This window comes from Heptranchias perlo, chromosome 35 (genome assembly GCF_035084215.1).
Source record: "Heptranchias perlo isolate sHepPer1 chromosome 35, sHepPer1.hap1, whole genome shotgun sequence".
In the NCBI taxonomy this organism is placed as follows: domain Eukaryota; kingdom Metazoa; phylum Chordata; class Chondrichthyes; order Hexanchiformes; family Hexanchidae; genus Heptranchias; species Heptranchias perlo.
Window position 1 is genome coordinate 14,357,271 of NC_090359.1, and position 19,944 is coordinate 14,377,214.

Sequence of the window (19,944 nt, forward strand, 5' to 3'; positions counted from 1 at the left end):
TGATCGGCTCCTTGGATCCAACAATGGCCTCCAATGTCATCCCAGTTATTGAGTCCTCAAACTGAATCTGATAACATCTCTGTTCCCAGAATCAGAGCTTCACAACATATATCAAAGAGATCGATGAGTTTACAAATGGAAATCCCATCCCGTAGATGGTGTCGAGCACATTTGGTTCTGAGTTATCCTGTCTCTTGGACAATTGATGGGCATCTTGGTGTGTCCTGAAAGAGTCCGTTATACCCAGATTCACAATGTTGATCACCGCAATAGATTGAAGGAGACTGACCTTCACCAGACAGTCCGCAGTGAGTCCGCAAACCAACCGACAACGAGTCGGGGAAATGGAAATTGGATCAGTTGGGATCGTCAAACAGAACTCTGTTGCTCCATCACTGTAAAGTGCGATGTGGAGTTTTATCCCCATGAAATTTAGAACCTGTAAAGTCCAGTGTTTAGTTTGCACTGTTTATTCATCTCCTGCAAATCTCGAGTCTGTTGTGAGGAAAGGTTTTATATCTGATATGTCAACTGTCTCCTGTTTTCAAGACCAATGTTGCCTGATCTGGTGAGTATGTTCAGCATTTTCTGTGTGTTTGAGTTTTCCAGTATCTGCAGTATCTTGTCCCTCTCCTGTTGTATCTCTGGTCCAACTATCAGGCATTGAATACAAGGATCACAAAGCCTCAAGAACAGAGAAGAGTGAATTGCATAAAACTTACACCAAAACAGGCTGTTTGGCCCAACCAGTTCATGTTGGTGTTTATCTTTCACACAAGCAGTAGTCTTAATCCCATAGGCCTACCCTGTTATCCAGTCTTGCTTATACAGACATCCTCCATCCCCTGCGAGTCAAGCCAATGTTTAATTTGTAGGTAGTGTAACCATGTATAACAGATCCCTTTGTCTGCAACCTCAGTCCAAGAGAATATTTATGTAGTGGGCTCACAAACTTTATGGTTTCATTTCTGATACCTTCAGGAAAAAAAAATCACACTATTTGTGGGTTAAGGGCAGTGTTTTTGTACAAGTTGTGGTAGTTAGAAAGAATACATGAAGTATGGAAGATAATGTACAGTAACTATTGGATTACAATTAACTTGTGGCTCCATTTAACAGTTAGTAATGCAATGATCAAAAGGAAGGCAGTTTAAGTTGTTGGGTGATAGAAATGAAATCAAATGATTCCTCTACCAGCACAGGTTACCCAACAACAAACACCACAGGACAGACTGCAGTTTGGTGTTTTCTGCAAACAGCTGGTTTACTCAAACACAAAGAATGGGCAAATATTGCCCTGGATGAGGGAACGTTAAACAGGACAGTCTGACCAAAGGAAGACTCTAGGGTTGTCAACAGTATACTTTGTACAGGCCACAACTCGAGCAACCTAGTGAGTGACTTATGGCATTAGACTACAGCAAAATTGCAGGGATCCCCTCCCTTGTCCTGACATATTCATCTTTCTCCAGCCACACCTCCCCTTTTGTTGTTTTAAAGCACGACATATTGATGTTGTCTTGCTTGCAGATGTTATGAAAACCCCTTTTCTGCAGGAATTGTTTACTGAGATTGTAGTTGTAGAAATTATGTATTTCAGGCATCCCAGTAACAATTTGGAGATGTGATCATAACCATCCTGGATTGGCACAGAGTCAAGTCAGGAAGCTGGACCAGGAGGGGTTTTTATATTTTTACACCTGGAGAAAGTTCTAACTTGGATCATAAGTTCCTCAGCTGGGTGTGGTGCAGTGGGTAGCTTTGTGATCTGGATAATCAGATCAGATACTTAATTATACAACAAAGACAAACCAGTTTGATGAATAGCTTTTATTGCCATGTACAACAGGTGAGAAAACTGGAAAATAACCACAAGCAAAGCATTCACCAAGTATAGAACTAATGGTTATAGAATCCCAGTCAATGCAGGCTGTGCTTGTCAAACAGGTACACTCCCATGCCATTCTCAGGGGCTCCCAGTCTCTTCAGGTTGGTGATGTGATCTCCAAGCTTCTTGATCATCTTCACTTGTTCATCCAAGTAGTGGCTCTCCAGGAAGTCACACAACTGGAAGAAAAATATGAAGTACATTAGCTCAGAGGAGACAATATCCAGGGTCTGAGCTTAACCTCCCCTGGGGATTATTCATGATCCTCTTCTGGACTGGATAACTGGTACAACTCCTGCACAGATTGGTGGATTGTGTGTCAGATTGCATTACTCCTGGAGGAAATATATTTATTAATTTAGAGTTGGAACCACTGATCAGTATTTAAAAAAGAATTTACTGGAGTGCCCTAAACCCTTAATGCACTAACCCATTTTAAGAAGATTCCAGTGTTGCATTCTCTTGTGAAAGATCAACACAAAGCTACTGGATAGAGAAACATTTCTAAATATCATCACAGATTAAGCGGAGAGTCTTCAAATCACCCAAAAACAAACATACCAATTGTTGGCAATGGTAGCACTCGTGCCAGAGATTCAAGTCCACTCCAGAGAGTGGAGCACAATCCAAGCTCACACTTCACTGCAGAAGTGAGGGAATGCTGCATGGTCAGAAGGGCCATCTTTCAGATGAGATGTTAACCAGAGGCTGCATCTGCCCTCAGCTGAATGCAAAAGAACCCCTGGCATTATTTGAACAACAGCAGGGGAGTTTTCTCCAGTGTCCTGGCTAGCAGCCCTTAACCAACTAACAGATTACCTGGACATCACTGTGGGTGGGACCTTGCCATGTGCAAATTGTCTGCCCTGTTCCCTCATTACACCAGTGACTACACTTCAAAAATAGCTTGTTTGCTGTAAAGCACTTTGAGACATCCTGAAAAACTATATAAATGCAAATCCTTTTATGGACATTAAGGACTTACATGAGGGTCTGTCCTCTCAGTGGACAGTTTGTGCAGATCCAGCAGACTCTGGTTCACATTCTTCTCCATCTGCAGAGCTCTCTGCATCACCTCCAGACCATTGCTCCACTCATCCTGCTCTGGCTTCTGGAAAGGGAAGATTAAGAATGGAGAAAAAATTATTCTAGTCAACAATTAAATAAGTGGTTAGTATATGAAATTGAAAATTACTTGTCCTTGAGCATAACAGGCATTAGTAGGATCACAAGTCAATGTCACTTCTAGATTCCCCAAACCAGGGGACCACACAGGTTCTACTAGTCTGTTCATCCTAGGAGATACCCTGGGAATGAGTTGTTGCACTTCATTCACAGCAGTATATGCTTTCAGGTATCCCAAGAAAGATCATTCCAATGAGGTCTAACTAGCACTAACACTTCCTTGCTTTTAAATTCTGTGCCTTGGGATGAACCCAATTAGTCTTTTATTCCACCTACAAGCTAACTTGACATTTGTCCTCGAGACTCCCTAATCCCTTTGCTCATACTGCCATCTGATGTGGACGACTTCATCAAACTGCATCGACCATCATAATCATCCACTTGCTCCCTCAATTTTTGCTCTTCAGAGCTCACTATGCCACTATTTGCAATTACAGAGCATTAGCACTAATTGTCATGATCTACTCAAAGTTGATCGATTTGATCCCAACTCTGCCTCCTGCTCCACACAGTTTTGCTGGTGTCACAAGGTTACTTCTAATTTCTCACTTAAATTAGAGCCTGAAATCTCCTATTTTGAGGATCCATTTTTATAATATTAATCCTCCTCCAGACAACTCAATTGAAAATCTATTGAGCAAGACCAAACTAGTCCACTTTTCACAAAACCAAGGCAATTCTTCAGTTTGCTGAACCGAACCTTGATGTCCTCCAAGATGATTCGGCCCCCACGCCGATTCTGGAATTTCAGCAGTTTCTCAGCGTGCTCCCGTTCCTCATGTGACTGCTCCTTGAAGAACTCAGCAAAGTGACGCAGGGCAACATCATCCCGGTCAAAGTAATAAGACTAGAGAGATAAAATGGAAGAGTCAGGTCAGACAGAGATCTCATTAATGGCCAATTCAAAATGGCAGCAACATCACAGTAGACAAATTACCCATTCTCTGCCACAGTGCTTGGAATTAAGGGGCTCAGTGTCTAAAAAAAAAGCATTTTTCTTAAAAGTCAATCTCACTTTGCTTCATTGATCTTTACTGAATATGTTGAAAGTCCCTCCCTGTGAAGTAGCTCAACAAGACAAGAGGTTGTAGTAATAGAAAACAGGAAAGCAATAATGCTTTTGGATTTAATTTTCATTTCCACATTCAACCTACAGGGATGAGGGAGACTAGAGAAACTGGGATTGTTCTCCTTAGAACAGAAAAAGTTAAAGGGAGATTTAATGGAGGTGTTCAAAATATATGAAGGGTTTTGATAGAGGAAATTAAGAGGAACTGTTTCCACTGGTAGGTGGGTCAGTAACCAGAGGACAGAGATTGAAGATAACTGGCAGCTCAGAACCAAAATCAGAAAAAAAATTGGGAGGGTCACAGAGGTACACTCCAAAGCCAATTCATTTTCAGAGAATTCTACCTGCTTAGATTAAAATGACACCACAGCCATAATTTTGAAATAATACCTCAGATAGAAAACTCACCATAGAAAGATAAACATAGGAGGAATAGAGCTCCATATTGATCTGCTTGTTGACACCATCCTCACACTCCTTGTGATAGTTCTGACACACTTGGGAGGCCATTTTAACTTTTACTATTAACCACAATCACACTTCAAACTGCAAAAACAACCTAACCTCTTCCCCCACAAGCTCTTGTATTTATACTACTGGGACAGCCTGCCTGAAAACAGGGTATAAGATCACCAATGATGATTGACAATCCCTGACAACCACTCAGGAATCGTCCATGAATCCAGGCACCAATTAACAAAGGACAGAAGGTGGGGTGTGATTCCCAGAACCAATCAGAGCTTTGGAATACAGGTGGGATTGGAGAATTATTCTGTGATGCCATTGCTGTTGGTTTCTTTGACTTTCCTCAAACGGAATCTGATCACATCTCTGTTGGGTTGTCTTTGAGACACACCAGCTCGGCATTGGAGGTGTTTGTGGCTGAACTGCCACTGAGTGGAGAGCAGAGAGAGCAGAGAGAGCAGGCCCTTGCCCGGGTCCCTCTGAGTCAAGGAGAAGGAGAAGGAGAAACCACCATCAACAAGGAGGGAGGGAGGGAGAAGGAGAATACGACCAAACAGCAGCCGGGAGGGGTTGTGCTGCTGCTGCTGCTGGTTTGCGACACCGAACAGAGGGAGGAAGAGGAGGTCGGTGCAGTGAGGTGCGTCGGCTGAAGGTAGTGGGAGGAAGAAGACCTTAGAGGACAGGGGTCCCCCCCCAAGTGTCTGGCCCAGGACAGCTGGAGCTGCCTGGGTGAAGTTACTTTTTCAATCTTTGGAGGACTGAGCCTGGGCAGCTCCAGCTGTCTAGGGGAAGACATCTCCTCCCCCTGCCCACTGGAAGACAGACAGAAGAAGATCCACCTTTTAAGGTGCAACCCCGCCCCACTTCCACCCACTTCTGCAGCAGCCTCCCCCTGCAGACTCCCTCCTTCCCATTCCACCATTAATCCCTCCCACCTTCTCTTGCTCTCCCGGATATTCTGGGGGAAAATAAAACCAGCAAAGGGGCCCCTCTCCCAACCAAGCTCTGGGATTCGGGGAGAGAGGTTTCCTCAGGGCTTCTTTTAAAAAGGCCTAAATTCATCAGTAGGCCCGAGACTTGGGGTGGGTGTGGCTCCTGAAGTCATGGCTTCACCATCTTCGCCGGTGCCGGGACCCAGCAGGACGTATGCGGCGGTTACCTCGGGGGCCGCTCCTACAGTTCGTGCCGCTCCTGCTGGGCCGGCGCCTTTCCGCCTCATTACAAGGAAGCATGGGGTGAAGAGCTACGCCCACCCCAACATGACCATTGAGGCCTGCGTTAAGGCCATGGCCGAGGTTGTCGGCCCCTCGGCCAACGTCGCGGCCTCGAAAATGTACGGGAGGGCGGTGTTCTTCCTGAGGTCCGAGCGGGCGGTGTCCCTGGCCCTTAGTAAGGGGCTCACGGTGGGCGGGACCTTCCTGCCGGTGGACCCGCTGGAGGCCACCGCGCAGCGGGTCATTTTATCTAACGTCCCGCCTTTTCTGTCGGACGAGCTCCTCCTCCCCCACCTACGTCAACTGGGGGAGGTGAGGTCGGGGGTAACGCCGCTGCCGCTCGGACTCAGGGAGAACAGCCTCCGGCATGTTTACTCCTTCCGTCGCCAGGCATTCGTCAAGCTGGCACGGGAGGAGGTTACAGAGGGGGGCTTTAACGCCCTCCACGAGGGGACCCCTTACCGCGTCTTTTGGACGGCAGAGGGTGGGCGGTGCCATGCCTGTAAGGAGGTGGGGCACCTGAAGAGGAACTGCCCTGCCTCTCAGGCCGCCAAAACAGCTACGGCGGCCGGGGCTGGCGCCGCCACCGCTCCTCCCCCCAACCCCGCCCCCGCGTCGGGACAGTCAACTGCGCGGGTGGAGGTTGGCGTCGAGGCCTCCGCCAGGGGGGAGGAGGGGAACCCTCGCCAGAGAAAGGCGCGGAGAAAGAGGAAGAATCTAGAGGCTGGTCCCCGGGACAGAGAAGATCTGAGTCAGCCCGAGGCCGTGACCGCGGCCAGTCAACATCTCGCGGTCGCGACAGAGCCTGGGCTGGCAGGTGATCAGGAGGGAGCGGAGGTGGGGGTCCCAGCAGACATGGAGTTCCCCCTCCCTCCGCGACCCCCCGGGAAGAAAAAGAGGCGCCACTCCCCGGAAGCGAACGGGCTCCCTGCTAAGGGACGGCCCCCCGTGGAAGGGGAGTCGGTGCCGGTCGCGGATCCTGCGGCCCCGCCCGTGACATCCGAACAGCGGCGGGGGTCATCTACCTCTCGGGGGGAGGAGATCGTGCCCGTGCCTCCCGGGGGGGATGGAGAGACCCTGCCGATAGGGGGGGTCGCGGATCCGCATTTACCCGACACTACCCTGTTCACCGGGTCGGGCGTCCTGGGTGCCGGGGTGGGCGAGGCCGTTGCGGCCGAATTCGTCTGCCCCCGGCTCGACCTCTCCCAGGACCTGCTCGACCTGGTGGTGGGTTTTAACCAGAATATCTCACCGGCCGGGTCGGTCGCTGGCGACGTGGGTGGGGGGACCCCCTCCTCTCAGTCTCTGGGCTCGGAGCCGGGGGAGGTGGGAGAACTTGAGTACACGTTCTCCCCGGTTTCCCCGGGTTCCCCTTATATCCGGGTGCCGGTCTTTCACAGCTCGGAGGCTGGGGAGGGTCCCCGCCCGGCGCCGCCCTCTGACCCGGACCCCCCGGTGGAGCCCGGGGAGGACTCCTCTGCCGACGATCCTGGGGGTGGGATCGTGGCGGAGGCGGGGCCGGCCGGCGCGGCCGTCTCGTTCTCCGCGCTTTGTGCGGGGAGTGGGTCGGCCGCGGGCGACGATGACCCGGAGGAGGACGGGGACTCGGTGGTGGGCACTGGGGAGGATTTGGAGTTCGCCGCCAGTGAGGTGGTGGACGCCCTCGTGCCCGGCACCGAGTCTCCCCTCATCCCCGTTGAGGAACTCCGGGATTTTGCGTCCGGTTGGAGCCGTCGTCGCGATGGCGTCCGGCTGGCCCTCGACCGTTGGTCGGAGCCGGCGCAGTTAATCCGCTCGGTCCTGGCCGCCGTCGCGTCCGTGGCCGCGGAGGGGGACGGCGGCGGGGTCGGGCTGCGTCGGCTCAGATCCCTCCTCACCGGGCTCTTGAGGGAGTGGCGGTCGACTAGCGGCCCCGCTCCCTCCGCGCATTAGTTTTTAGGTAGGTTGCGCTGTGCTCTTGCCATGGAGATAACCATAGCCAGCCTCAACATCAACGGCGGCAGACACGCCCGCCGTAGATTTGACAAGTTCTCGGTCCTGCGGGACGGGAAGTATGCGGTGTGCTTTCTGCAGGAAACCCACACCGTTCCGGGAGACGAGGCCACGTGGATCCTGGAATGGGGAGGGGGGGTCTACTTGAGTCACCTCGCCAGCGTTTCGAGCGGGGTGGCCATCTTGTTGGCCCCGACTTTTCAGCCGGAGATCTTGGGGGTCAAGGAGCCGGTGCCGGGCCGCTTGCTCCACGTGGCCCTTCGCCACGGGGACGTGCTGCTTCACCTGGTGAACGTGTACGCCCCCTGGTCCGGAGCCGAGCAAGTGAGCTTCTTTGAGGAAGTGTCCACTTACCTGAACTCAGTCGACGCCGGCGAGTGCATTATCCTCGGGGGGGATTTTAACCGTACACTCGAGGCGAGGGACCGCTCCGGTCCCGCGCGTGCCCGAACGGCGACGGAGAAGTTGAGGGACCTGGTCGGGTCCTTCGACTTGGTGGACGTCTGGCGGAATCTCCATCCCGACTCCGGCCAGTTCACCTTTGTGAGGGCCGGAGGGGGGAGCACCAGAATCGACCGCCTGTACGTTTCGCGGGCGTACGCCTCCTGCGTCCCGTCGGCCTCCATCCGGCCGGTGTCGTGCTCGGACCACCACCTGGTGTGGATGGAGCTCGCTCTGCTCCGTGCCCGGTCGGAGTCCGCGTACTGGCACTTTAACAACCGGCTGCTGGAGGACGCGCGGTTCCGGGACTCGTTCCGTCTGTTCTGGAGCGACTGGAGAGGGAAGCGGGGAGGCTTCTCCTCCTTGAGGCTATGGTGGGACGTGGGCAAGGCTCACGTCCGCCTCTTCTGTCAAGAGTACGCGAGGGGGTCGACTAAGAGGCGGGAGTCCGAGGTCAGGCGGTTGGAGCAGGAGGTGCTTGGCCTGGAGTCCCGTCTCGGTCAGGCCGCCGAGGATCAGGCCCTGCGGCAGGTGTACGAAAAGATGAAGGATGCTCTGAGGGACCTGCAACTGGACCTCGCTGGAAAAGCGGCGGGGGGGCCCGTAAACAGCTCCTTACGCTGCTGGCCGACGACGGGTCCCTCGTCTCGGACCCGGAGGGATTCAGGGCCCGGGCTCGATCCTACTACGAGGCTCTGTTCTCTCCTGATCCGTCCAGTGAGGAAGCGCGCAGAGTTTTGTGGGAGGACCTGCCAAAGGTCAGCCCGGAGGATGCCGACCGGCTGGACGCTCTGCTGAGTCTGGCTCGGGAGGCTGCGCCTCAACTTGAGCAGTCTTGGAAATTCCCTCCGTGCCTCTTCACTCCGCACGGAGGGATTTCCTGTCCGGGCTGCTCCTGCACACTCTCCCCTTCCTCGCCCTTGTCTCTTACCCGGACACGCCCTGGCGTACCATCCTGCCGTCCGGCGGAGACGGGGGTCCCCAGTGGGGGGCTCTCTACTCAGGGATCCTCCAGTGTTCCATTGGGGATCTGGGGTGGAGAGTGTTGCACGGAGCAGTCGCGTGCAATAGGCGTTTACACCATTTTACGGACTCCCGGTCCACCTGCAATTTCTGCGGCCTGGATGAGTCAGTGTTTCATTTGTTCACGGGGTGTGGGAGACTGCAGCACCTGTTTGATTATTTGGAGGGGCTGCTCCAAGTTCTGGCTACAATTCAGTCCCATGCTCCTGATCTTTGGCCGCCCGGTTAGGAGGGGAGCGGGCAGGTCGGTGGACGTCCTCGTGGGCCTGTCCAAGGTGGCCATCCACAGGTGCAGGTTGCTCGCGGCCCGTGGGGGCGGTCGCTCGGACTGTCTGCCTCTCTTCCACAGAATGCTCCGCGCCCGGGTGGTCCTGGAGATGGAGCACGCGGAGTCTGCCGGTACGCTTGAGGCTTTCCGCGACCGGTGGGCACCGCAGGGGCTGGAGTGCATCCTGAACGAGGAAAATAATATAATTTGATACTTGGTTTGGTTTCTCTTTGGGATTTTTGCACATAAAACACCCTGAACCCCCCAACTTCTTATAAAGGGGGGGCCTAAAAAAAGAAAAAACAAGTCGCTGTTGGGAATGGAAAAAAGTCCTAAAAAAAAACCTGGGAGCAAAAAGGTCACTTCTTTGATGCGATTGGATGTCTTTCAGACTCATCAGAAAAAGTCACTGATAAACCCCCGGCTGCTCTTCCATCCCACACTCCTGAGCTGAGCGGAGTGGTGAAAATAGTAAAAAACTGTTTTTGATACAACTCAATGTCTTTCGGATCCTCCTTTCGTTCAATCACTTCCAATGTCCCATTTCATAAATTTCTAAAAGAAAAAATAAGGAGTCACTGTTGGGATATGATTGGATGTCTTTCAAACAGACAATCAATCCATCCAGGAATCAGCCTGACTGAACTTGCCAGTTAATACTGCTGAGTAGAGCAGAGTGGAGGTCAGAGCGAGAGCTCTGGGTGGAGAGCAGGGTGAAAAGTACTAGCCCTTGCTTGTATACCTCTGAATCTGGGAGAAGGAGAAGGAACAAACAACCAACAGGGAAGGAGGGAGAAGACGACCACCATTCACTGTGAGGGGTGTGCTGCTGCTGACCGATACCATCCAACAGAGGGAGGAAGAGGAGGTCGGTGCGGTGCAGTGTGATCAACTGAAGGGAGGGGGAGGAACGAAGATCGCACAGAACAGGGGGTTTCCCCCCAGTGTCTGGCCCAGAACAGCTGGAGCTGCCTGGGTGAAGTTACTTTTCAATCTGTGCAGGACTGAGCCTGGGCAGCTCCAGCTGTCTAGGGGAAGACATCATCTCCCCCTGCCCACCAGAAGATCCACCTGTTAAGGTGCAACCCCACCCCTCTTCCACCTACTTCTGCAGCAGCCCACCCCTGCAGACTCCCTCCTTCCCATTCGACCATCCCTCCCTCTCACTATCACGGATATTCTTGTTTACAAAATCCTGCAAAGGAGCCCCCCTCCAAACAGTGGGAATTGGGGAGAGGAGGTTTTCTTTTGCAAGGCCTTTGTTATTAGTCGGCCTGAGACTTGGGGTGGGTGTAGCTCGATGGAATATGGCGACACCATCTCCGCCGATGGGCACTGCAGGGGCTGGAGAGCATCCTGGACAAAAATAATAAAATCTTAATTTGACACTGGTTTTTGGTTTTCTGCACAAACACACCCTAAACCCCCACTAATTATAAAAGGGGGGCCTAAAAAAAGCAGAGATCAGAGACAGCAGTCACAGTCAGGGCCAGGAACAGGATCAGGACCACATCAGACTCCACACCTAAAACAGAACAAGAAACCAACGGTTAGTGAGTGAAGCAAATACTGAGGGAAAATGGAAACTAGCAGTCCGCCAACTCACCACCTGGAGACCTCTCCTGCATCCTTTGCTCAACCTCATTAAGGGGCTCAGTTGCCAGGTCTGACACTTCAGGATCCAGAATGACCAGGGGTCCAAGTGAGGCCTCACCCTCCCACTTCAATTCAGCATCACTCTCTGCAATATCAAACATTCCAGTTAGAGAGGGTAAAGGGTGACCTCCAACATAGAGAGGATCAATGTCCTACCAGGTCCAGATAAAAGATCCCTCCTTCCTCTGGAATCAAGTCGGAATTCGCTCGTGACACTGCAGTTGCCCAGATGACAACAGGCGCACACGTCATTGGTCAATTCTTCCAATGGGGTCCAGCTAAACCAGAGAATCAGTTTATCAACCAGGTTGTCCATCACCCTTTAATACAACACATCCCTGAGAGAGAGAGGGAACTTACATATTCTGGAAAGTACAAGCTTTGTTCATGGAATCTCTCCGATCCACTGCAGCAACTTTCAGGTGACAGGTGATGAAAATCTGAGGGACACATTCAATACAAGTTGTTATTTAGTGACCTCCTCCCAACATGGGGAACCCAATGTTTGGCTTCCTCTTACCAAGGAACGGTCATCTCCAAAGAAGCGGAACGCATCCAGGTCAAACTGGAGTTTGTCCAGCTCACGTTCACCTCTTGGCAACACAAAGGTTGAAAAGGAGTCCTCAGCTTTGCTGTCCAGGAGGCAACCGAAGAAAGATTAAAAAAGGGACGAAGTGAATAAAGTGAACCTATTGAGACATAACCAGCTGGAGAAAGCAGAGAGCTCCTTACCCATGGTAGTCAATGATGTTGTATCTTGGGGTGGAATCCTTGTCTGGGCTCAATGTAGCTGCACAGCTGTCAATGTAGAGCTTCAAGGGCATGTGGTTGGTCATTGAAACAGAGACCTCAATGTGAATGAGGTCCCCCAGGTAGTAGACAGTCGAGGTACGCTCTGTAAGCCAGTCATCTGAAGTACAAGAGGACAAGGGTTGGAGACAGTGGATGTAACTCCCAGTGGGAGACGACAGAAAAGCACTCCCCATCCACCCATCACATACCGTTCATAAGACGCAGCGAGAATGACAGAAGCCCTTCTCCAGACTTGGTCGAGCTGAATGGGATCCAGGTGGGCTTGATAGGGTCACTGCTCACATTGCCCTTCCTGGAAGGACAGGAGTGTAATTTCAGGACAACTTCAGAGAACTGCACCTGCTGTAGACCTCATTTGCAATAGAGTAAAGATTCTTACCTAAAATAGTGGCACTCAATGGGAATGACTGCTCCATTAGTTCTCACAATAACAGATCCACAAGCATTTCGGGTATGGTTCAGGTGGGTGGTATAGACCAGGAAATCTCCAGCCATCTGAAATACATCAGGTTAAGGAATGAAGAGCTGGTCTCATTGGACAAAAGCTATTTCTGGTCATTTTCCTGCCCTGTTAAGCAGCAGTTTGAGGGGTTTTAGCTGCTCCTCAATCACACATGATTGAAGCTGCTCCACCATTGGTTGAAGTTGCCTGGAGCAGCCTCTGTTACTCTGCTCAGTCCACCTTCTATTACAGGGGACTTCAGGCCTGCAGTCAGAAACCCTGAAATGATTGGCACTGCCAGATTTGATGAGCATTCTTTCCCATATAGAATAGAGCTTTCACCTTCAGGGGCTTCAAGTTACCCCTGATATAGAGCACAAAACACAACATCACTTTTAAACCTCATCTGTATCCATGGAATCAAGGGGATTGGCAGGTGTAATAACCAAAAGTGGAGTTCCCCTTTAATACACTGTATCCCAATTATTGTTCCACTTGTTTCATTTTTCAAGAGAAGTCTCAACAGGAACTTCCACACTGAACATTCATTGACCACAAGTTGAGGCAACAGGCCTGAATGTCCACAGGAAGGAACAGAAAAGATAAATCAATTGAGGCACAAGAGAACAGAGTGGTTTGGAAAAATGTAGGTGAAGGTTCAAGGCCAATAGAGTTGAATCTCAGAGTTAGAGAGTAGTAATGACCCATTTAAGAAAGATGCAGTCCCTTGGTGACAATTTGAAGTTTTTTTAAATATGAAGCTAAGATAGACATGGCAACATAAAGAAGTAGTTTCACACAGGGTGATATTTAACAGTGGGCAAGAATTTATACACAGATTTCATTCAGGGATCTCCTCAGTGGCTGGAGTTTCACCCAATATTAATGAGTTCAGAGTGGGCAGTAATCCACACAGTGAAATTGGAACAAGAGTTGAGGAATCACATTACCTGCAATCTGCTGCCACATTCATGGAGCCCATAGTCAAAGAGGACAGTGTGGTTCTGAGAGTAGATCCCAGTTGGCCAACAACCTGCTGTCCCCAGGGTCAGGTCAGCAGCTTTAATCAGGTGCCTGGTTCTAAATAAATCCATGTCTACCCTCACCAGCAGGTTCTGCTCTCCACACTGCACCATCACAGTCTGCAGTGGAGACAGACTTCTCCCCTCAGACACACTGAAATGGGAACCAAAGGGAGGCACAGAGGGAGGGACTCTCTGGGGCACAGGGGTGGGTTTTACTCTTCTCCATGGAAATCTCTGGCCTCTAAACTGTTGCCAAATATCAGAGCAACAAACCACTCCAAATAACACCAGCATTGAGAACAAACCTCTCACTACAAAATCCCCCATGATACCAAACAACTCAACTATCACTTTCCCCACCAACCAGCACCTTTTATACACAACCTGCAGTCAGCTGACTCCAATTGTCCCAGATGAGGCTAAACGAGAAAACTGGACGAAACTGGAGTGCATCCTGGACCAAAATAATAAAATTATTATTTGACAGTTATTTTGGATTTATTGGTTTCCTGCACATGAACACACCCTGAACCCCCCCTGCTTATAAACGGTGGGCCGAAAAACACACATAAAAAATAGGAGGAAGAAAAGAAAAAGAATTGAAGCCAACAAAAAAAGGAAGAAAAATCAAGTATCATTAATGCCAGTCACTGAACAAACAGATTGAGTTAACCCCTTTCACTCAAGCAATGTAAATGTTCCAAAAAAAAAGAAAAACACACAAGGAAAAAGGGAAAAAAAAAAGCCTCATTCTGACTGAACTTCCAGTCGACAAAAAAACCACCCAAACCCCCCCTTCTTGTGAAAGAGGGCCGAAAACACAAGGGAAAAAATTATTATCACATATTCTGGGTTTATTGTTTACTGCACATGAACACACTCGAAGAATAAAAAAACAACACAAGGCCTCCGCCGGGGGGGAAGGAGGGCACCCTCGCGGAAAAAAGGCGAGGAGGAAAATCAAACATCTGGAGGCTGGTCCCCGGGATGCTGAACAATCGAGTGAGCCCGAGGCTGCGATCGTGACCGCGGCCGATCTACATCTCGTGGTCGCGACGGAGGCCGGGCAGATCGTTGGTCAGGAGGGAGCGGAGGAGGGGGCCCCAGCAGACCCTCCCGCCGCGAGCCTCCGGAAAGAAAAAAAGGCGCCACTCCCTGGAAGCGGAGGGGAACCCTGCAAAGGGACGGCCCCCCGTGGAAGGGGAGTTGGCACCTGCTACGGATCCAGCGGCCCCACCCTCCATTTCACACCATCGGCGGGAGTCGTCCACCACTCGGGGGGAGGAGACCGAGTCCGTGCCTCCCGGGGGGGATGGGGAGACCCTGCCTATAGGGGGGGTCGCGGATCCGGGCACGGAGGAGAGTATACAGTTCACCGGGTCGGGCGTCCTGGGTGCCGGGGTGGACGAGGCCGATAAGGCTGAATTCGCCCGCTCGCGGCTCGACATCTCCCAGGACCTGCTCGACCTGGTGGACGGTTTTAATAAAAACGTCTCACCTGCCGGGTCGGTTGGTGGCGGTGTGGGCGGGGGGAGCCCCTTCTCCCGGTCTCTGGGCACGGTGCCGGGTGAGTTGGGGAGCTGGAGTTCACTTACTCCCCGGTTTCCCCGACCGGTGGGCACCGCAGGGGCTGGAGTGCATTCTGGACAAAAATAATAAAATCTTAATTTCACACTGGTTTTTGGTTTTCTTTGGGTGTTTTTGCACATAAACAAACCCTAAACCCCCCCTTCTTATGAAAGGGGGGCCTAAAAACACACAAAAAAGAAGAAAAAAAGAAAAAGAAAAAAAAGAGTCGCTGTTTTGAAACGATTGGATGTCTTTCAGGGCCCCATTTGCTTTTTTAACAGCCTTCTCAACTTGTCCTGCCACCTTCAAAGATTTGTGTAACTACACCCCCAGGTCTCTCTATTCATCCACTCCATTTAAAATTGTTGTCTCTCCTCAATCTTCCGACCAAAATGTGTCACTTCACAATTCTCTGCAGTAAATTTCTTCTGCCATGTTTCTGCCCATTTCACCAGTCTGTCTCTGTCCTCCTGAAGTCTGTTACTGTCCTCCACATTGTTTATTACATTTCTGAGTTTCGTGTCATCTGCAAACTTTGAAATTATACCCTGTACTCCCAAGTCCCGGTCATTAATATATATCAAGAAGAGCAGTGGTCCCAATACCGAGCCCTGGGGGACACCACTGTATACTTGTCTCCAGTCTGAAAAACAACCGTTCACCACTACTCTCTGTTTTCTGCTCCTGAGCCAATTTTATATCCACGCTGCCATTGTCCGTTTAATCCCATGGGCTTCAATTTTGCCAACAAGTCTATTGTGTGATACTTTATCCTCCCTTAATCTCTCCCTGCATAGAAACTCCCCGACCCATATTCATGGCCACCCCCTCGACCTTGCCATCTCACGTGGCCTCTCTCCCCCCGATCGTGTCAATCATGGATAAGGCCATCTCTGATCACTTCCTTGTATCCCTCTCCACCCACATGGAATCATAGAATCATAGAAAGGTTACAGCACGGAAGGAGGCCATTCGGCCCATCGGGTCCATGCCAGCTCTATGCAAGATCAATCCATGTAGTCCCACTCCCCCAATGCACATCACAGAATGAACTCAGGAATCCCACGCCACTTTCTATGAGCGGTGACAGGCTGCGGTTATGATGCAGACCGGGACCCAGGGCTGAGGCTGTGGTCATCAGTTACTCTGGGAATGGCACAGTCTGGTTCATGACTAGCCGGGGGTGAGAGTAACACCAGGGAGTCAGGCTGGTGTTTCGAAGGGTGTGGGTTCCAGCTCCCGTTCCAGGACTGGGACACATGATCCAGACTGACTGTGTCGTGCTGAGAGGGAGCTGCATCGTGAGAGGTGCTGTCCTTTGAATGAGGTGTTTAATGGCGGTCCGTTCTTTCTGCTCCGAAGTGTAAAAGATCCCGTGACAATTTGTGAAGAGCCGTGTCTCGTTCCTTGTCTCATTGAGACTCTCAGTTAATTGGTCTGTTCTCTCCACAGATTCGGCCTGACTCGCTGAGTGTTTCCAGAATGTTCTGTGTGTGTTTCACTGAGACTCGGGTTTTACAGTAAATGATAAAAGGATTGTTGTCAAACACTTGGCCATGAGCTGCTGAGTGACCTGTCGGGACATTGTTGCTTGCTTCCCTTCAGCTTGCACGGTTGGGGTTTCGGTGCACTGTCCCTTTAAGAGCTGTGGTCTGCCTCATTTGTCAGTGTGATTGTGGGACTGACACAGAAGCGAGGGAAGAAGCAGCAGCCACAGCCCGGACTCCAGGCAAATTGTGAGGCTGGGACGAAAAGGCTGTTATTCCCACACCAGGAGTCGAACCCGGGCCGCCTGGGTGAAAACCAGGAATCCTCACCGCTAGACCACATGGGAACTGAAGGAAGGAACAACAGGAAGGGCACTGAGACTACACTCAGAAGGTTGCAGGGCGATTTCATGGACGTGTTCACAATTATGAAAGATTTCGACAGAGTAAATTAGGAGAAACTGTTTCCAGTGATGGGAGGGTTAATAATCAGAGGACACAGATTTAAGATAAATGGGCAAAAAAGCCACGGGCGGGGGAATGAGGAGAGATTTCTTTACGCAGCGAGTTGTTATGATCGGGAATGCACTGCCTGAAAGGGAGGTGGAAGCAGGTTCAATAGTAACTTTCAAAAGGGAATTGGATAAATACTTGACGTGAAAAAATTCACAGGGCTGTGGGGAAAGAGCCGGGGAGTGGGACTAACCCACTTCCTTCTGTGTTCATCCCTGGAAAAAACTCTCCCCCAAGTCACTTACAACGGCACTTTCAAATTCCCAACTGTCCAGTCTTTGGCCCTCCATTCACCACGACATTTCTGCAGCTACTGATTTGCTCAATCACACCCTCACCTCCACCTTTGACGCTCTTGTACCCATTAAAACCATCACTCCCCCTCACCCTGGTCGCTCCCCCTGGGTCTGCCCTCATTTCCTCTCCCCTAAGTCCAAGGGACACAGCTTTGAACATTTATGGTGGACAACTGGTTTGGCCATTCATCGCCAGATCTGCCTGGACCACATAAAGCACTATCGGGTCCTGTCTCCTCTGACAAAACTGCTCACTATTCTAGGATCATCCTGGAATGTAAAGATAACCCCCGGCTTCTCTTCTCCACTACAAACGGTCTTCTTAAACCCCACTCCCCTCACTCCTCCACCCTCACCTCCAACAAAAAGTGCGAGGAGCTCATGGACTTCTTTGTCACTAAGATTGAGACCATCCATTCAGCTGCCTCTGCCGCTCCCCTCCTTTCCCAAGCCCACCAAGTTTCTCTCCTATCTCCCCTCATGCCCTCGCTGAGCTCTCTTGACAATGAGACCAACATCCTGCTCCCTCGGCCCTATTCCCACCAAACTGCTGACCACACAACCTCCCTTCCTGGCCCCCTGTTAGCTGACATTGTTAACGGTCCCCTCTCCTCAGGTACTGTCCCCCTCCCCATCAAATCTGCTCTCATCGCCCTCCTTCATAAAAGACCCACCCTTGACCCCTGTGTCCTTGCAAACTACCACCCCATCTCCCACCTCCCTGTCCTCTCCAAAGTGTTGCCGCCTCCCAAATCCATGTCCATCTTTCCCACAACACCATGTTTGAATCCCTCCAATCAGGTTTCCACTCCTGCCACAGTACTGAAACGGCCCTTGTCAAAGTCACAAATGACATCCTCTGTGACTGTGTGGACGGAGATTTGATCTTGATCTAACCCTTGATGCACCTGTCCCCCGGAGTGTTTGATGGCACAGTGTAGAGGGAGCTTTACTCTGCCATGTACTTTACAGTATCAGTCTGTAATGAAGCAGAGCCCTGCTCTTTAATAGAAATTATTCTTTCGATGAGCCACTGAGCCGCTAAAGCAGCCTCCGACACCCAAAGTCTGATTTCCATCCCACAGTTGCAGCAGTTTGCGAGGGCTGGGCCACGTTAACAGCAGCTCTCTGTTCCTGCTCTGGAGCTGAGGTGTTGTGTATTGTCCCTGACACAGGGACCAGACGGTGAGCTGCTGGCTCCTATTGTTCTGGGATCATTCCCTGCTGCTCTGTTCTCACCTCTTCACTGGGTCTCAGATTATTACCAGCCATCTTCCTGATCAATAAACAATCAGCAGTCTGACCGGGGAGATTTGAAATGTGTGAAACATTTCATGTGTCTCATCCCTCTCCCTGGACACAAATAAATAGGCCGTCATGAAATGTTCACAGTCCGTTTATTGAGCCTTCTCCTCCTTAGAAGAATCTTTTAAACTCCTTGCTAAAGTGACCTTTGATCTGAATGTCTTGTTTTGCGGTATGTTCTAGATTGTTCCAGGTCAGCATTGTAATAATTCGGGGTAGTAGAAAAGTGGGATCATTATATTAAATCGAGATATTTATCACAGCCCCGCCCCCCAAACATTCAAACCACCGTTCAGGAGGAGAACCCCTCTGCTCACTGACCGACATTGGCTCCCAGTCCACCAACATCTCAAATTTTAAATTATCAGCTTCGTGTTCAAATCCCTCCATGACCTCGCCCCTCCCTATCTCTGTAACCCTCCGAGATCTCTGAGCTCCTCCAATTCAGGCCTCTTGCGCATCCACAATTTTCATCGCTCCACCATTGGCGGCCGTGCCTTCAACCGACTGGGCCCAAAGCTCTGGATTTCCCTCCCGAAACCTCCCCGCCTCTCGACCTCTCTCTCCTCCCTTAAGACACTTTAAACCTACCTCACCTGTCCCAATATCTCCTTATGTGGCTCCATGTCACATTTTGTTTGATAATCGCTCCTGTGAAGCGCCTTGGGACGTTTTACTCCGTTAAAGGCGCGATATAAATGCAAGTTGTTGTTGTTGTTGTTGGGGTGGAGAAAGGGTTTTCTTTCTTTTTATGACTCTTTTCTATCTCTCTATTTCTTTCCTTTCTCGGACTCTGTTTTCCGGGTCTGTTTACTGACACACATTGCAATCTGTGTCACTCGGTGTCTAACAATGTGAGGCAATGTGTTTTATTCCCGCTGTGTTATCTCTCTGGCGGTTTGCTGATAAATGTTTAACTCGCGGCCTGTTCCCGTTAATGGTCACAAGCAGTAACAGAAAGACAGAGCATGTCTGACCGCCCTGAGATGTGGAAAAGGCATCAGTTTTGGACAAATGCATCAAATCAAATGTTCATCGAGCACCGAGAGAGACAAAAACCAGAGAGAAAGGCAGAAGGAAACAGAGAAATAAAAGCTAAATACAGACATCCTTGATGTCTCTCTATTCCATCCCCAACCGTTCAGTGTCGGCTAAAAATGTCAGTGCAAATAAATGTTTGAGATTCGGCCCAAAGAAGAAGAAACAAAATAGCCCAAAACTGCCGAAACCCAGGATTGAACCAGGGACCTTTAGATCTTCAGTCGAACGCTCTCCCAACTGAGCTATTTCGAC

At 50.6% G+C, this 19,944-nt stretch overlaps 2 protein-coding genes and 2 non-coding genes across 6 annotated transcripts; all 4 read right to left on the reverse strand.

Annotated features, from left to right (window-relative positions):
• Positions 1-1,815: 1,815 nt before the first annotated feature.
• Positions 1,816-11,532, reverse strand: LOC137302361 (ferritin heavy chain, oocyte isoform-like). Of its 3 annotated transcripts, none has more exons than XM_067971995.1 (4): positions 11,358-11,532; positions 3,774-3,920; positions 2,874-2,999; positions 1,816-2,067 (listed from the first exon to the last, which is right to left on the reverse strand). In XM_067971995.1, exons 1-4 carry the CDS (start codon positions 11,451-11,453, stop codon positions 1,921-1,923), a joined length of 516 nt encoding a protein of 171 aa, XP_067828096.1. In that variant the 5' UTR covers positions 11,454-11,532; the 3' UTR covers positions 1,816-1,920. The 3 variants fall into 3 exon arrangements, with proteins under 3 accessions (XP_067828096.1, XP_067828094.1, XP_067828095.1); XM_067971993.1 differs by lacking the exon at positions 11,358-11,532 and adding an exon at positions 9,426-10,649; XM_067971994.1 differs by lacking the exon at positions 11,358-11,532 and adding an exon at positions 4,551-5,434.
• On the reverse strand, positions 11,484-15,026 carry LOC137302362 (zona pellucida sperm-binding protein 3-like). The gene is made up of 6 exons (XM_067971996.1): positions 14,980-15,026; positions 12,394-12,509; positions 12,203-12,306; positions 11,934-12,111; positions 11,722-11,848; positions 11,484-11,641 (listed from the first exon to the last, which is right to left on the reverse strand). Exons 2-6 carry the CDS (start codon positions 12,507-12,509, stop codon positions 11,558-11,560), a joined length of 609 nt encoding a protein of 202 aa, XP_067828097.1. The 5' UTR covers positions 14,980-15,026; the 3' UTR covers positions 11,484-11,557.
• A 1,786-nt stretch (positions 15,027-16,812) lies between these two features.
• trnae-uuc (transfer RNA glutamic acid (anticodon UUC)) lies at positions 16,813-16,884 on the reverse strand. The gene has a single exon. It is a non-coding gene; the product is annotated as a tRNA-Glu (tRNA).
• A 2,987-nt stretch (positions 16,885-19,871) lies between these two features.
• Positions 19,872-19,944, reverse strand: trnaf-gaa (transfer RNA phenylalanine (anticodon GAA)). Its single transcript has one exon. It is a non-coding gene; the product is annotated as a tRNA-Phe (tRNA).

Coding starts and splice junctions, on each gene's coding strand:
- LOC137302361 (XM_067971993.1), bottom strand. CDS start 9,728: ATGCACTCCAGCCCCTGCGGTGCCCACCGGTCGCGGAAAGCCTCAAGC. Junction 3,921..9,425: donor CCCTCCAAATAATCAAACAG/GTGCTGCAGTCT, acceptor TTATCTCTCTAG/TCTTATTACTTTGACCGGGA. Junction 2,068..2,873: donor CTGAGAGGACAGACCCTCAT/GTAAGTCCTTAA, acceptor TTTTTCTTCCAG/TTGTGTGACTTCCTGGAGAG.
- LOC137302362 (XM_067971996.1), bottom strand. CDS start 12,509: ATGGCTGGAGATTTCCTGGTCTATACCACCCACCTGAACCATACCCGA. Junction 11,849..11,933: donor AACATCATTGACTACCATGG/GTAAGGAGCTCT, acceptor ATCTTTCTTCGG/TTGCCTCCTGGACAGCAAAG. Junction 11,642..11,721: donor TTGGAGATGACCGTTCCTTG/GTAAGAGGAAGC, acceptor TGTGTCCCTCAG/ATTTTCATCACCTGTCACCT.